General features: G+C 52.5%; 1 protein-coding gene across 5 annotated transcripts in view; it reads right to left on the reverse strand.

Moving 5' to 3' along the window:
- Positions 1-9,082, reverse strand: part of DMKN (dermokine) — a 16,764-nt gene extending 7,682 nt beyond the window's left edge. The window contains exons 1-12 of one of the 5 annotated variants that reach the window (XM_011948054.1): positions 8,583-9,082; positions 8,123-8,323; positions 7,953-8,009; positions 7,305-7,355; positions 6,911-7,135; positions 5,715-5,783; positions 5,441-5,491; positions 3,719-3,754; positions 2,967-3,020; positions 1,255-1,314; positions 1,067-1,114; positions 850-897 (exon numbers count right to left, since the gene is read on the reverse strand). In XM_011948054.1, coding sequence (XP_011803444.1) covers positions 850-897; positions 1,067-1,114; positions 1,255-1,314; positions 2,967-3,020; positions 3,719-3,754; positions 5,441-5,491; positions 5,715-5,783; positions 6,911-7,135; positions 7,305-7,355; positions 7,953-8,009; positions 8,123-8,323; positions 8,583-8,912 — 1,230 coding nt within the window. In that variant the 5' untranslated portion in view covers positions 8,913-9,082. The remainder of the gene's footprint in view (positions 1-849; positions 898-1,066; positions 1,115-1,254; positions 1,315-2,966; positions 3,021-3,718; positions 3,755-5,440; positions 5,492-5,714; positions 5,784-6,910; positions 7,136-7,304; positions 7,356-7,952; positions 8,010-8,122; positions 8,324-8,582) is intronic. The other 4 variants (XM_011948044.1, XM_011948061.1, XM_011948070.1 and 1 more) reach the window with 4 other exon arrangements.
- Between the last annotated feature and the right edge of the window lie 7,269 nt (positions 9,083-16,351).

Genomic DNA, 16,351 nt, shown 5'->3' on the forward strand with positions numbered 1-16,351 from the left:
CCTGGGCCAAGCAGCAGCTGTTTCTCAGCTCTCGCCTAACCCTATCCCGTGGAAATGGAACCCAGTGTTGCCAAAGTTTTTGAAAGAAACCCGAAATCCAAATCATTATGTGAAGTCTCTCCATGTTTAAACTAATTCATATTCTTAAAAAAAAAAAAAAGTGGCTCAGAAACCCATCCTCTCATCACCAGTCGCAGCTTCTGCCAGGGGTGTGTCTGTGTGGGCTGTCTGTCTGTCCTTCCTCCCCTCCCTTCCAGTCCAGCCCCCTCTTCTCTAGAGGTGCCTCTGCTACTCAGGTATCAAAGCAGCCTGGCCAGGGGTTCCCCTGCAAGAGGGAAGTGTGGGCAGGGAGGAAGGAGGGAGGGGTTCTGCAGCCCAGCTGTGTTTTTGTTTGTGTGGGAGAGACTAATGCCTGTCACCCGTGAGGCTCTCGGCCACTGCTGGTTTCTTTCTCTGGGTGTCCATCCTCTCGGGGCGTCTTAGCTCCGCCTTACTCCTCATTCTGTGTACCCTCTAGGAGTCAACCTAGGCTCCCCTTAACCTTCCCCATCTCAAAGGGGAAACTGAGGTTCGGGACCTGCTCAGGTCTATGTGTTGAAGCAGCAAAGAAGCCCATCCCCTCCGCTTATCCTCAATCCCAACTGCTCCAGATTCTCCCCCTCTTTTCAGGTCTCCTCTGTCCTCCCTCCTCCACCCCCAGTGTGTTTAGTTTTTGTTTTTAGCACTGGCCTAAATGCTTCCTTAGTAGCCAGCGTCACTGTTTCCCCAGCTCACCGAGCGGAGGTTTAGCTTTCTTCCCTATACTCCTCTCTGATGAAGAATGGGATCACACGGCCTTCCAGCCCTTACCTTGCTTATGGCATCCCAGTTAATGAAACCCAGCTTGGATTTAAAATTCTGCGGAGGAAACAAAAAGAAGAATGGCCAAATTGAGTCATAAGGTAATTGGCCGAGAGAGGTCAAGGGCCACTGCTGACTGTTGGTTTAGAAAGAGGACCCCAGCCTGTGGGGCCAAGGGCAGGGGTTTTCCAAATGCAAGTGAACAGGGCCATCTCGCAGAACTCACCTTCCAGAAAGTGTCAAAGTTAAACATCCCAGGAGATGTCTCAGAGTTCTATGGAATCAAGGAGAAATGGGATGAGACGAAGAACCCACTTTGTGAGCCAGAGGCGGGAGATCTGAGTGGCAGGAGGGGAGGCGAGGATTGCGTGACACCATGGTCCCAGCCCAAGGTGGAGTGTCGCCTCCACTCACCACAGTATTGACTCCACCAACAGCGTCACCTCCTCTGCTGCCCCAGCTGGACCCTTGCCCCTGGGTGGGGAAAAGGGGGACCGATGTCCATGGCTTATGCATCCTATCATGCCTGCCACCTGTCAACCTGCCCCGGATTGCTCGGTCTAGGCTTCCTGTCCCCCCTGTCTGTAAAGCCACCTTCTCTTCCTTACACAGCACCTAAAAGTTCACCTGGGAAAGCCTTCTTAGAATGGCTTGCTCCCATGGAACCCCACTCAGTGCCCTGAATCTCAATATTCAGACTCTTGCCTTCACCCTCTTCTGTCCCCAAAACACCCCAAGTAATGAGATTAGCTAGCGCGTAGTCCCACGGCACGCCAAGCACCGTGCCTTATGCAGCATCTGCCTCCAGAGTCTGGACTCCACAACACCTTGGTCTGGTGGTGACACAGAAAGCTGTACAGTAACTGAAGGCTGCGTGAGTCAGGCTTCACTGTCCTCATTTTACCGGAGGAAGCTCAGGCTCAGAGAGGTTAGCTGACCTGCCTGAAGATACACAGATGACATGACAGAGCTGGTGGTGTTTTTAATATGTATCTTAAATTTTTTTTGAGGCTGGGCACGGTGGCTCACGCCTGTAATCCCAGCACTTTGGGAGGCTAAGGCGGGCGGATCACGAGGTCAGGAGCTCGAGACCATCCTGGCTAACACGGTGAAACCCCGTCTCTACTAAAAATACAAAAAAAAAAAATCAGCCGGGTGTGGTGGCATGTGCCTTTAATCCCAGCTACTTGGGAGGCTGAGGCAGGGGAATCACTTGAACCCAGGAGGTGGAGATTGCAGTGAGCTAGGATCAAGATTGCGCCACTGTACTCCAGCCTGGGCCACAGAGCGAGACTCAGTCTCAAAAAAAAAAAAAAAAAAAATTATTATTTTCCTTTCTGTTTTTGTTTTTGTTTGTTTGAGATGGAGTTTTGCTCTTGTTGCCCAGGCTGGAGTGCAATGGCACAATCTCGGCTCACTGCAACCTCCATCTCCCAGGTTCAAGCGATTCTCATGCCTCAGCCTCCCAAGTAGCTGGGATTACAGGCATGTGCCACCATGCCCAGCTAATTTCATATTTTTAGTAGAGATGGGGTTTCACTATGTTGACCAGGCTGTTTTCGAACTCCTGACCTCAGGTGATCCACCCGCCTCGGCCTCTCAAATCCTCGGCTGGGATTACAGGTGTGAGCCACTGTGCCAGGCCTATTATTTTCTTTTTGTAAAGTAGAGACAGTGTCTTGCTATGTTGCTCAGGCTGGTCTCAAACTCCTGGACTCAAATGATTCCCGCACCTCAGCCTCCCAAAGCACTGGGATTACAGTTATGCTGGTGCCTGGTCAGAGCTGGCTTTTGAAACCCCATCTTCTAGCTCAAAGCTCAGTGACTTTCTCCTTCTCAACACTGCCTCCCTAAGTATGGAAATCCCCTTGACCATTCTTCTGTTACTTTTATCTGTTTTTTCCCGTTACAAAAGTAACATGGCTCTGATCCAAATCAAAAGGAAAGAATGAACCGAAGAGGGAGATGGGGATCCCAGACCCCTGTTTTGGTCTTCTGATGGTTACTGGACACAGATTTAGAGCAGCTTACAACAAGAAACTGACATTTTTGATTCTTTTCCCAGGATCTTAGCATGCTTCACCATCTCTTCTCCTAAAGCCAAACCTGTCTGCCCCTAGGCTCACCTGATGATTGTCTCCAGAGCCTCCAAGGGGGTGACTGCTCTCTTTGCCTACTTCCTAGGGAGACAGGAAATAGAGAGGAGTTGATGGGGAGGCAGGCGGGCAGGGGGACGAGAGGGCAGGGAAGCAGGGTGTCGGCGAGGGATTCCTGAATCAGGGGACTGAGACATGAGCATGACAGAGGACTTCCCAGAGCCCCGAGAAAGAGGTCTTGTCTCAGGCAAGCTCCCTCTGCCCTGAGATCTCATTTCAAGCTCCTGTGGGTTGGGTGGCTGCTGTCTTACAATGTCCACAGATAACATTGCCATCTCTGTTTATGTTCTTTTCTGCAAGCCACCCAAAATCCATCAGGGAGGGCGTTGCCAGCAAAGCATCTGAATTCTCCCCTGGCTGTGGAGCTGGAGTGAGCCAGGCTGTTGCACTAAATTGATTCAAACTGAAGGACCCTGTCTGGGCTGATTGGCATTAGTAAGAAAAGGGGATGCTAGCTGGAGAGCCAGTAGGGGCTGAGGCGGCATAGAGTAGACTGGCTGGTCCCCTCTTAAGGGAGAGGTGGGCTCCTCTGGAGTCCTGCTTTATCTGCTGTGAAACATGGTGAATTCCAGACCCATCAGTACTTCCTCATGCCCGGAGCTCTCATGTAGACCTGGCAGGGATGTGGGACCACCTGTCTGCCAGTATTGCTCCTGGAGAACCTACCTCTATCCCACTTACTACTGGTACAGTCTCTGCCCCCAGGTCTACCATCCTCTTACCTTCGTGTTGCTGGAAACTCCCTGTCCTCTGAAGTCCTGCAGGGTGAGACAAAGAAACACAGATCCCTGTTTAAGATCCTGAGGCCACCTCCAAAAATTAATGTATTGATTTAATGATTCCTCTGACAATCCTAATGGCACTCTCTTTTGGAACTGGTCCGATCACTGCCATTTTTTTTTGGAAGGACAAAAGTCTAAGAATAGGTAAGAAAACACTGGAAAAGATAAATGGTAAGTGAAGATAAGAGGTAGATAGTAACATACTCTAAAGCTACCATAAATAAAGCAGTGTGGTCCTTGTCTGACAGAATTCCCAGAAGCTCCCCAAAATACTAAGGTATTTACAAGAGGCATTTTAAATCAGTGGCTGAAGTGTTTGAATACATGGGACTGGGAATATCAGTGAAGTATTTTGGAGGAAAATTTTAGTTCTAGCTCATCAGTTTCCTCCTCTCTGTTTTTAACCAGTTTTCCCCCTCATAAAGGATTACACAGCTCGGATACAAAGTGTAGGGTAAGTCTGGTTAGATGGAGGGGTGGGACTAGACAGCATACGGGAAAACAAAGTCCAGATGCATCCCAGTTAAATTGAAAAAATGAAATTACAGGAGTATGCATAGTGCTAGAAGAAAATAAAAACCTTAAAGCAGTACACCAAGAGCAAAAACCATAGAGGAAAAGATAGCTGTTTTTTGACTACTTATATACTTAAAACTGTGGTATATTAAAAAACTAGAAAAGGCCGGGTGCAGTGGCTCATACCTGTAATCCCAGCACTTTGAGAGGCCAAGGTGGACAAATCACCTGAGGTCAGGAGTTTGAGACCAGCCTGGCCAACATGGTGAAACCCCGTCTATACTAAAAATACAAAAAAAAAAAAAAAAATTAGCCAGGGATGGTGGCAGGCGCTTGTAATCCCAGCTACTCGGGAGGCTGAGGTAAGAGAATCTTTTGAACCAGGGAGGTGGAGTTTCCAGTGAGCCAAGATTGTGCCACTGCACTCCAGCCTGGGCAACAGAGTGAGACTCCATCTCAAAAAGGAAAAAAAAAAAAAAACTAGAAAGAGGGTTACAAATGGGGAGAAAGTTTTTTAAAATCCAGTTTGTTCCCATAAAAGGTTAGTATCCCTCAAAGAGGATCTAAAAAGAGCTGTCTCTACTCAGCCCCAGCACCTCCGGTCTGGCCTTACTCCTGGCCACGTGGGTCCCTTCCTATCAAAGCCTCACCCAGGAGCTTGTTAGCAACGCGGAGCTCAGCCCTACTCAGCCCTGTTAGAGCAACCCGCACTTTCACAAGATCTCAGTAACACTAACTCTCAGCACCACGGTTGCTGACATAAAGCCCACATTTCCAGCATAACTGGGGGGAACGTTCTTTCCAAAACACTCTGAATCCCCCAGAGTTCACCACAGTCTGTTCCCCGGCTGGATAGAGGACATTTAAGACAATTGTGCCAGGATCGGTTTACATGGGATTTCTCCCAGCCCCATCTGTGGTATAAGGTGAGGTATATCACAGCAAGATTTGCAATTAATTAGTACTTTGGAAATTGTTAGCATTTTTAGGAGTGCATTTTGGTTTCTTCTGCCAAAATAGTCAGTTCCCCGCAGCCAAGGCAGGAGGGGGTTGAGCAGAGTTGAGTTAGGAGGAGCGGGCGCAGTCCCGGGCAGGAACTGCAGTCCCCGGCAGGAACTGCAGTCCCCAAGAGACTTTGGCTCTCACCTGAATCCCAGATCCCCCGGTCCCGCGGGCTTCATTCCCTGGGTTTTCACACTGCCGGGGGGGAGAAAGGGGAGGCTTTCCCTCAGTCCCCTCCCAGACCAGTCCCAGCCCCCAAATGGGAGCATTTTAACCCTGGGGCGAGCCTCTTCCGCTCCACCTCCGCGGCCATCCAGCCCCATCTCCGCGGAGCCTTGGCTCCTCGATCCTGCAAGTGACATCAGCTGCTCTCCTTTTTCTTCCCGTGGTAGGTGGGAGATTCACACCAGTCACTCACCCCGGGTTTATGTCCGTTTCCTCCGCTGCTCCCACCGTGGTTGCCGGAGGAGGAGCCGGTATTGGATGCCTGCAGGCGAAAGCAAGATTTCAAACGCTGTCCTAAAGGACCTAAAGGGGACCCAGTCGTTCCCAGCGGTGTTGCAGATTTGTTGGAACCCCAATCAGATTCCAGTCATCTTTCTAGCCTCCACACCTTCCCCGTCTTTAGCCTGTTAGTCGCTGCAGGAAGTTATTCTGAGCATAGAGAAAGCCAGGTGTGGCCGAGCGTATTCGGAACTATGCAATGATTTGGGGAACCTAAGCTGCAGCCCACCGCAGGCCAAGGGTGGGAACCCCTGGAGCCCGGCCGCGCAGTAGCCGCGATCCTGCCACCAGGGGGCAGCAAGTGGAAGAGCCCTCACCTGGGAGCTGCCGGAGCTGCCTTGTTCACCATTCCCAGAACTGCCCTAGATGGGGAAGAAGAGGATTGTACGGGGAGCGGGGCATGAGAGCAGCTCAGGTTATTTGGCGTCTTGTGTTCACGCACCTCCTCCTGTCTGACACCTTTCCCAGACCCCCGAGGAAGCCAGATGTGGCTCCCTCTCCAGCTCGACTCCAAGACACGGGATGGGAGATGCCATCAGCCAAGGGGTTGGACAGGCCATTGGCCCGGAGGCTGGAGGGACTGCCGGCTCTGGAGTCAGTGCTGCGGGGTCACAACGCCCCTTCCTGCCCTCACACTCATCATGCAGGGGCCCCGTGTGTGAATGTCGTCTGCACCGTCGCTCTGTCAGCGTCCATAGGTCTCCCGGATCACAGTCCTGCCCCCATTCTCCTGGAAGCTTCCCAGACAAGTGTCATATTCTCCCTTGTCCCCCTCTCTTCTCCACCACCCCAGGATCTCCTGAGACTTGCCAAGTGGACTTGACTGCAAGAGCTTAAACAGGCCGAATAACGTCCCCACCATCACAGAGTAGAAAACAGGGATACAGAGTCAGAAGCAGTGGGGTGGCTCTGGCAGAAATGATAGTGCACGTGTCAGGGGCACAGCATGGGTGGGGAACAGGAGGCTGAGGGAACCCCAGGGTGACGACTGCCAGGGAGACTGCCCATCCTGGGGCAGCGGCAGCTTTCAGAGAAACTTGGAGCCCTCTCCTGGCAGGGACCACTAGGGCCTTACCCCATCTCAGCCTTCCACAAAGGTGCCAAACTCACCCAGGAGGACTCGCTGCTGCTGTCACCTCTACTGCCACCATTGCTGCTGCTGCTGCTGCTGCCACCATTGTTGCTGCTGTTGCCACCATTTTTGCTGCCGCTGTTGCCACTGCTGCCACTGCTGCCACTACCGTTGCCACTGCTGTTGCCACTGCTGCTGCCGCTGTTGTTGTCATCACTGTTGCTGCCACTGCCACTGCTGCCCGACTGTGAGCTGCTGCCTCCCTGAGGGGCAGGAAGGGATCAGGGCCAGGATTAAAGACAGAGCACCAAGACAGGCCCCACCTCTCTCCCTCTCCACCCAGGCCAAATTCCATGGTGCCCAGTCTAAGGGGAGCAGAACTTTTCCATTTCCTCCTGGTGCAAAACTCCTGGGTTGCCCCTCTCCACTCACCCCAGAGTTGCTTGAGCCTCCGCCTGAGCCAGATGGTGGGGGGTTAGTGCACTGCGGAGGGAAGGGGACGGCGAGTTTGGAGATATCAGCCTCGGGCATGGACACAGGCCAGGCCTCTCCCGTTCTTTAGGGCTTGGCTTCCTTTCTCTTAACGTGTTTCTCTCGCCTCCCCTTCCCATCTGCCTCCTCCCCAGGCCCAGACCCAAGCCCATCTCTTCCTCCTTTTTTTTTTTTTTTTTTTTGAGACAGGGTCTCACTCTGTTGCCCAGGCTGGAGTGCAGTAATGCGATCTTGGCTCACTGCAACCTCCATCTCCCAAGTTCAAGTGATTATCCTGCCTCAGCCTCCCAAGTGGCTGGGATTACAGGCGCATGCCACCACGCCCAGCTGATTTTTGTATTTTTAGTGGAGACGGGGGTTTCACCATGTTGGCCAGGCTGGTCTCGAACTCCTGACCTCAGGTGATCTGCCTGCCTTGGCCTCCCAAAGTGCTGGGATTACAGGCGTGAGACTCCTCGCCCAGCCCCATCTCTTCCTCTCACCCCAATCCCTCCACTCCCGCATCTTGCTTTCCTCTTTCTCTTTCCCCAGCTCTCTGTAGTCTGCACCCAGTGGCTTCTTCGTTCGTTCGCAGCCCTTTCCTCTTACCCCATCATTCTGGTTGCCGCTTCTCACTGAACCATAGCCAGGCTGGGCCACAGCTCCCTGCAGAGAGGGTGAGACTGAGTGTAGGATCCAGAGGGACCAGAGAGGCACGTGGAGTGTGTGGGCTTGGAGGGAGGGAGGTGGCAGATAGCAGGTCTGGGGGGTGACTTTACCTGAGTGTTGGTCCCAAAGTTTGGTGACCCTCCATTGCCTCCTTGACCCCAGGGGGCTCCCTGAGGGTTGGTTCCAAAGCTGCCTGCTGAGTTTCCAGGGTATCCCTGGCTCCACGGAGTCCCCAGACCTCCAGGATTGCCCTGGCCCTGGCCTCCAAGACCACCTTGAGAGCCAAAGGTGCCATGGCCTCCAGAAGTTTCCTGCAAGAATAACAAACCTGCACTTACTGGGACCATCTCTGACCCTGACAGAGAAGAGCCAGAGCAAATTGTAGAGAGACCGAGAGAGAGACAGGCAGAGGGAATCCAGGATGGCATAGGAGGGGGGCGGAACATAGAAGAAAGCTGCCCCAGAAGGCTGCAAGTAAGAGATCCATCCATCCTTTCAACCATTTCCCAAGAATCTCAACCCAGAAGCCCACAGCCTCCCATTTCCACACCTGGCCCCACAGCCACTCACCCAAGCACCGTTGTGACCGGGTGCCCCCTGCCAGGAGCCGTGGACAGCATCTGCTCCATGTTGAATGACATCCTCCACCTGTCTGCCAATCTCATGCCCAGTGTTTCCCAGTGCATGGGCTGCTTCCCCGACCCTGTTGCCCAAAGCATCTGCTGTGCCAAGGCCTGGAACCTGCCTGACCCCAGTGCCGACTGCTTCTCTGGTCCCTTGGCCAAGGGCCTCCCCAATATTTGTCCCAGTGCTTTCCCCTCCGCTCTGCAGGGGGCCAGCCTCCCCACCACCCAGGCAGAGGGCCAGCAGGAGGCAGGCCAGGGACCCCTGGAACTTCATCTCTGCCCAACCCCCTCTCTCTCCAGAGTGTCTCCCTCCCACCAGGGTCTCCTTCTTGCCGCCCTTGCTCTGCGTCTGTGTGCCCTCCTCTGTCCTCCTCCTTCCGACTCCTTGTCCTCCCTCCCTCTGGGTCTGCAGCCTTCTCTCTCCTGTCCTCAACTTCCCGGCCTTCCCAGAGTCCACCTCCCTGTCACTACTCCTTATACTAGGTTGGGAGAAGGTGACAGGGCTGGGCAACCTGAGGTCCCTCCCCTCAGTGACTCAGGGCCCAGCCACCGATAGGGTAATGAGCGGTAATTGTGAGTCTGAGAGTCTCTGTCGAAACAGAGAGTGAACTGCATCAGGGAGGGAGGGAGAAACGGATGAGGTGATGCAAAAGCGCTCCCATTTCCCAACCCCAGGCATTCGGGGCTCTGGGTGGGGCAGGGGCATCCAAGGAGACAGGTTGTCAGTGGCTCCTGGAGGCGGTGGGGGTGGGGGCAGACTTAGAAAAGAGGAGTTACTGGCAGGACCCCACCAGGGGAGTAAGGACAGGGAAGCCCCAGGGGACAGGACCCACCCAGGCCCAGCCAGCCTGGCTCAGGGGCTCCAGAGTGACAGGCATTGCCCATCGTGGGCCTTTTCTGGTTTCAGCACCTCAGCCTCTCCTCTCCCTCTCCCCTCCCTCTCCCCTCCCTCTCCCCTCCCTCTCCCCTCCCGTATTACCACCTACAGGTCACTGCCCTCTTGTTCCTCCACACCTTCCAGCCCGCAGAGAGAGACTGGCTGCGTGTCAGCTTCTGACGTTCTGGGGAGAGCCCCCGGGGGGACCCTCAGTGTTGGGAAGGGAGGTGGCTGTCGCCCTTTGAGTGGTCAGCAGGGTGTCTCAGCCTTCGGGCTGCTCCCAGCTGAGAAAGCTGGGCGCGGAGCAGGACAGCCGGAGCAGGACAGCCGGGCGCGGCAGCCACCCCCGGGGAACGAGTGGGAGGGAAGGCCAAGGGAGGGAGCCACTGACCCAGGTCCCCATCCTGTTTACGCAGCCCTGGAGGGGCACGTGAGAATATGAGCACCTATGAGGGGCGGGACTGGGCCAGCTCTCCCCACCCATCCCCCAGGCCAGGGGCCAGGGCAGCAGTGGGAAACGAGGAGAGGGCAGCACAAGGTCAGAAGCCATCTGTGAGTGCCACAGCCCTCTCCCCAGTCCCAGTTCGCGATACAGAACCTGGGAGCCTCCCCCTGCCTCACCTCTGCCCAGCAAATGTGGCTGCTTCTCTATTCCCAGGGGCCACAGGTTCTCCCACTGTCTCATATCACTGGGGTTCATCACCCAGTTAGGAGGGGCCAGTTTCCATCAGCCTTTCTCAATGTCTCTCAGTCAGTCTCTCCCTCCTCTCTCCACCCCAATATCCGCACCCCAGCTTGTAACATCCAACACTTCTTACCTTGTAAACACAATCCCCATCCGTCCTCCTCAGCTCCTACTTCCCTGTTATTCCATCTCTTACTCGTTAATGATGATAATAATAATGGTGGTAATAACAACAACAATAATAATTACAGCTCCAGCTTATCAGCGGTTCTCTATGTACCCAGCATTGGACTAAGCACAAGCAGTTTAAGAATTATACAACTCTGGGAGATAGTTCTTTTTTTTTAGAGACAGGGTCTTGCCCAGGCTGGAGTGCAGTAGCACACTCGTAGCTCACTGCAGCATCGACCTCCTGGACTCAAGCGATCCTCCCGTCTCACCCTCCCAAGTAGCTGGGACTACAGGTGCACACCACCACACCCAGCTAATTCTCTTTTTTCTCTTTTTGAGACAGAGTCTTACTCTATTGCCCAGGCTGGAGTCCAGTGGCGCAATCTTGGCTCACTGCAACCTCTGCCTCCCAGGTTCAAGTGATTCTCCCGCCTCAGCCTCCCAAGTAGCTGGGGTTACAGCCGTCTGCCACCCTGCCGGGCTAATTTTTGTATTTTTAGTAGAGATAGCATTTCACCATGCTGGCCAGGCTGGTCTTTTTTTTTTTTTTTTTTTTTGAGATGGAGTCTCGCTCTGTCACCCAGGCTGGAGTGCAGTGGCCGGATCTCAGCTCACTGCAAGCTCCGCCTCCCAGGTTTACGCCATTCTCCTGCCTCAGCCTCCCGAGTGGCTGAGACTACAGGCGCCCGCCACCTCACCCGGCTAGTTTTTTGTATTTTTTAGTAGAGACGGGGTTTCACCATGTTAACCAGGATGGTCTCGATCTGCTGACCTTGTGATCTGCCCGTCTCGGCCTCCCAAAGTGCTGGGATTACAGGCTTGAGCCACTGCGCCCGGCCGGCCAGGCTGGTCTTGAACTCCTGACCTCTTGATCTGCCTGCCTTGGCCTCCCAAAGTGTTGGGATTACAGATATGAGCCACCGCGCCTGGCCTCCAGCTAATTTTCTAATTTTTATTTTTGTGGAGATGAGATCTCGTTGTGTTGCCCAGGCTGATCTTGAACCCCTGGGCTCATAAGATCCTCCTGCCTCAGCCTGCCAAAGTGCTGGGATGACAGGCATGAATAAACAGTGGTATTATATTATACTTGCTGCAGCTCCTGCACTCTTTGTTTTTTGTTTGTTTATTTGTTTTGTTTTGAGATGGAGTCTCCATCTGTCACCCAGGCTGGAGTGCAGTGGCACTATCTCAGCTCACTGCAACCTCCACCTCCCGGGTTCAAGCAATTCTCCTTACTCAGCCTCCCAAATAGCTGGGATTACAGGTGCACACCACCAGGCCCAATTAATTTTTGTATTTTTAGTAGAGATGGGGTTTGACCATGTTGGACAAGCTGGTCTCGAACTCCTGACCTCAAGTGATCCGCCCACCTCAGAGTCCCAGAGTGCTGGGATTACAGGCGTGAGCCATCGCACCCGGCCATGTGCCCTGTTTGTCAAGAAGGAAGATTAGCAAGGATGAAAGAGGTGTTCTGGCTCACCAGCACAACTGGACATGGGGTGTTTCTCAAGGGTAGGTCCAGGCCTCAAGAAAATAACACTAATAATAAATTTTTTCAAAAAATAAAAATAAATGAAGTCTTGCTCTTTAACATAGTCAGAGAGCTTAAAAGAAAATTGAGAAGAAAGTAAGTTTCTCCCTGTGTGGTTCAGTTATTCAAAGCTGTGTCCACGGATCACCTCAATTCTCCCACGCCACCAACAGGCCCGTGTTCTACTGCTAGGAAAAAATTGCCCTCAGACGTCGCCAGGCCTGAGGAGCCACCGCAGGTCAGCCCTAGGGCATCCTTATTAAATACCTAGTGTGAACCAAATAAAATATTAGGTGCTTTCACATACATGATTTCATTGAATCCTTAACATGACCACAAGAGGTTAATATTATTTCCATTATACAGATGAGGTAACTGAGGCCCAGCATCACACACAAAATCATATGTGAAAAGACTGTGGTAAAATAGAGTTGTCGGCCGGGTGCGGTGGCTCAAGCCTGTAATCCCAGCACTTTGGGAGGCCGAGATGGGCAGATCACGGGGTCAGGAGATCGAGCCCATTCTGGCTAACACGGTGAAACCCCGTCTCTACTAAAAAACACAAAAAACTAGCCAGGCGAGGTGGCGGGCGCCTGTAGTCCCAGCCACTCGGGAGGCTGAGGCAGGAGAATGGCGTGAACGCGGGAGGCGGAGCTTGCAGTGAGCTGAGATCCGGCCACTGCACTCCAGCCTGGGTGACAGAGCAAGACTCCGTCTCAAAAAAAAAAAACAAAATAGAGTTGTCAAAACTTGAGCCAGGCACTTTGGGAGGCTGAGGCAGGTGGATCATCTGAGGTCAGGAGTTCAAGATCATCCTGGCCAACATGGTGAAAACCCCATCTCTACTAAAAATAGAAAAATTAACCATGTGTGGTGACAGGCACCTATAATCCCAGCTGCTCGGGAGGCTGAGGCAAGAAAATTGCTTGAACCTGGGAAGTGGATGTTGCAGTGAGCCAAGATTGTACCATTACACTCCAGCCTATGCAACAGAGCAAAACTCCGTCTCAAAACAACAACAACAACAAAAACTTGAGCCGGGTCAGTCTGACCCCAAGCAGCTTTCTCTCCTCCATCACCATGCCACCCGCGTTCTTATGTGTGATGGCACCCACAAATCTGACATGCCTATGTCATGTCCAAGGCCCTCTGGTCTCAGTTCTTCTCGTTAATTCACCACATCATTCATTCAGCAAATATTTATGACTACCTGCTCCATGACACGCCTATTCCGGACACTGGGGATACAGCCTAGAAATCATTCTCCAGCTAAGTGACACCTCGTAATCCCAGCTCATGCCTGCAATCCCAGCACTTTGGGAGGCCGAGGCAGGTGGATCACTTGAGGTTAAAATTTCGAGACCAGCCTGGGCAACACAGAGAGACCCCACCTCTAAAAAATGTTTTTGAAAAAGTAGTTGGGTGTGGTGATGCATGCCTATAGTTCTAGCTACTCCAGAGGCTGAGGTGAGAGGATCGCTTGAGCTCTAGAGGTTGAGGCTGCTATGATCGCACCATTGCACTCCAGCCTGGGTGACAGAGTGAGACCTTGTCTCAAAAAAAGCATTCTCCTTGCAGAGCTTACATTCATGGTGGGGGAAGTTGGGCAATAGGTGACAGAGAGGTGTTTTAAATAGGGTACTCGGGAAAGGCTCTTTGAGATGTGACCTGTGAGCTGAGCCCTGCCGGGAGTGGAAGAGTGAGCCGTGGGGATTAGCTGGGGCTGGTGGATTCCAAGCAGCGGGAACAGCCATGCAAAGGCCTGGAGGTAGGAGCCTATCTACTGTATTTGAGGACCACTGTGGCTGGAGCAGTGTCGGGATGGGAGAAGCTAAAGTCAAAGAGGGAAAGATCCTGGGGTCTTGGGGACTATTAGGAAGACTGACTTTTTTCTTTTTTGTCACTCAGGCTGAAGGTCAATGGCACAATCTCGTCTCACCACAATATCCACCTCCAGGGTACAAGTGATTCTCCTGCCTTAGCCTCCCAAGTAGCTGGGATTATAGGTGCCTGCCACCATGCCTGGCTAAGTTTTGTATTTTTAGTAGAGATGGGGTTTCGCCATGTTATCTAGGCTGGTCTCAAACTCCTGATCTCAAGTGATCCACCCACATAGGCCTCCCGAAGTGCTGGGATTACAGATATGAGCCACCACACCTGGCCAACTTTGACTTTTATTTTTACTCTGAATGAGGTGGAACCAGCCAAGGGTTCTGGGCTGCCACGGGTGCTAACAGTGTTCCCCTGGGGAACAGATTGTTGGGGGTTGTGGAGTACAGAGACCAGGGAGGAGGAAGATTGGAGGCTGAACTCAGTCTAGTGGGAAGATAAGGCCTTGGGGGTGGGTGATGTCTCTGCTCCCTTCTGTGGGATGCCAGGTCTCAAACTGGCACCTACAGTCTCACCTCTTCCACAGCGCCTATCCCAGAGCCTACATTCAAACCCTAGCTCCACCGCTTACTAACCATGATCTTAACCCATCTGTGCAACAGTTTTCTCATCTGTAAAGAGGGGTGAATGTGAGGATTAAGTGAAGTAATACAAGTAAATTGCTTAGAGAAGTGTCTGCCACTCAGAAGCACTCAATATATTTCTCGGCAGTGCTGATCACATTGCTGTGGCTGGAATGCTTTCTTGGTAGTTGTTTAATCTTGAGACACACACATGCACACATCCTGAAAATGCCAGATACATGGCTCACGCCTGTAATCCCAGAACCTTGGGAGGCCAAGGAGGGAAGATTGCTTGAGACCAAGAGTTCCCAACCACGCTGGGCAACATGGTGAGACCCCGTCTCTACAAAAAATACAAAAATTACCAGGGTGTAGTGACATGTGCCTGTAGTCCCAGCCACTTGGGAAGCTGAGGCACGTGGATCACTTGAACCCTGGAGGCAGAGGTTGCAGTGAGCCATGATTACGCCACTGCACTCCAGCCTGGATGACAGGGTGAGACCCTGCCTCAATTAAAAAAAAAAAATGCCAGATACAGAAACTTACTTTTAAAGAACACTCATTTGGAGCCAGAACGGGGCGGCTCACACCTGTAATCCCAGCACTTTGGGAGGCCAAGGCAGGCAGATTACCTAAGGTCAGGAGTTCGAGACCAGCCTGGCCAACATGATGAAACCCCATTGCTACTAAAAATACAAAAATTAGCCAGGCGTGGTGTGCGCCTGTAATCCCAGCTACTTGGGAGGCTGAGGCAGGAGAATCTCCTGAACCTGGGATTCGGAGGTTGCAGTGAGCCAAGATCGTGCCGCTGCACTCTAGCCTGGGCAACAGAGCAAGATTCTGTCAAAAAAACAAACAAACAAGACAACACTCATTTGGATGTAGCCCCCTCCCCCTTCCTGGGAGTCGCAAGGGCAGCAGGCCACCTCACTGCTAGAGATGTCCAGCAGGGAAGTGCCCTTGAACAGGAGCCTGGCCTTCACCACTTACTAGCTGGGTGGCCTCAGGCAACACACTCCCTTCCGTGCACCTCTTCTTCAACATCTGTGAGGGTGATGACCACGGTACTTGCCTCCTAGGTGGTTGTGGGGATGAAATGAATCATGCCTGTAAGTGCTTAGCACAGACCCTATAAAAGATGCCCAGTGAGAGCCACACCCAAACTCCTCTCCCTGTTCTTCAACATCTTCAGAAACCGGCCCTTCCTCTCTGTGTTTCTCCCTAGCCTGGCTCCACCCGTCTCAGGCAAAGCAGCCTGTGTCTTGCTCACATTCATTCCATGGCCCTTCCCAACCTGCTCAAGCCAGTGGCTTCCCTTCTGCTTTTGGCAGACATTGATGCCTGGCCTTGACATCACTGCTTAAACCTCTTTGTCTGGGGGGAAATGGATAGGATATTTGTAATATGATTACAGATTGTCATAACCAACAGTAAAAACAAGATCAGGGCTATGAGAGAGAGTGACAGGGTGGCCGTAGCTCAGGTTGAGCTGTCAAGGTAGCTGAGATGCAAAGGGTAGGGAAGAGCCAGTATGGGGGGCTGAGGGGCATGGAGAGTGTTCCTAGCAGAGGGAGCAGCATGCAAGACCTTCAGACAGGAGAGAGCCCAGCCTCTTTTACCCTCAAAACAGACTCAAAGCTCTGCTTTTTCAGAGGCCTCTCAGGACTGACTCAATGTCTATCAATTATCTTGTATCTCTTTGGTATTTTCAGGACCCCCATCCAAGCAAACCCAGCAAGAAAATGTGCCTGAAAAATAGTCAATCAGCCGGATGATGGCCAGACACGGTGATTCACACCTGTAATCCCAACACTTTGGGAGGCTGAGGCGGGCGGATCACCTGAAGTCAGGAGTTCGAGACCAGCCTGGCCAACATGGTGAAACCCCATCTCTATAAAAAATATAAAAATTAGCTGGGCATGGTGGCAGGCACCTGTAATCCCAGCTACTCGGGAGGCTGAGGCAGGAGAATCGCTTGAACCTGGGAGGCAGAGGT

This window comes from Colobus angolensis, unplaced genomic scaffold (genome assembly GCF_000951035.1).
Source record: "Colobus angolensis palliatus isolate OR3802 unplaced genomic scaffold, Cang.pa_1.0 Scaffold107, whole genome shotgun sequence".
Lineage (NCBI taxonomy): Eukaryota > Metazoa > Chordata > Mammalia > Primates > Cercopithecidae > Colobus > Colobus angolensis.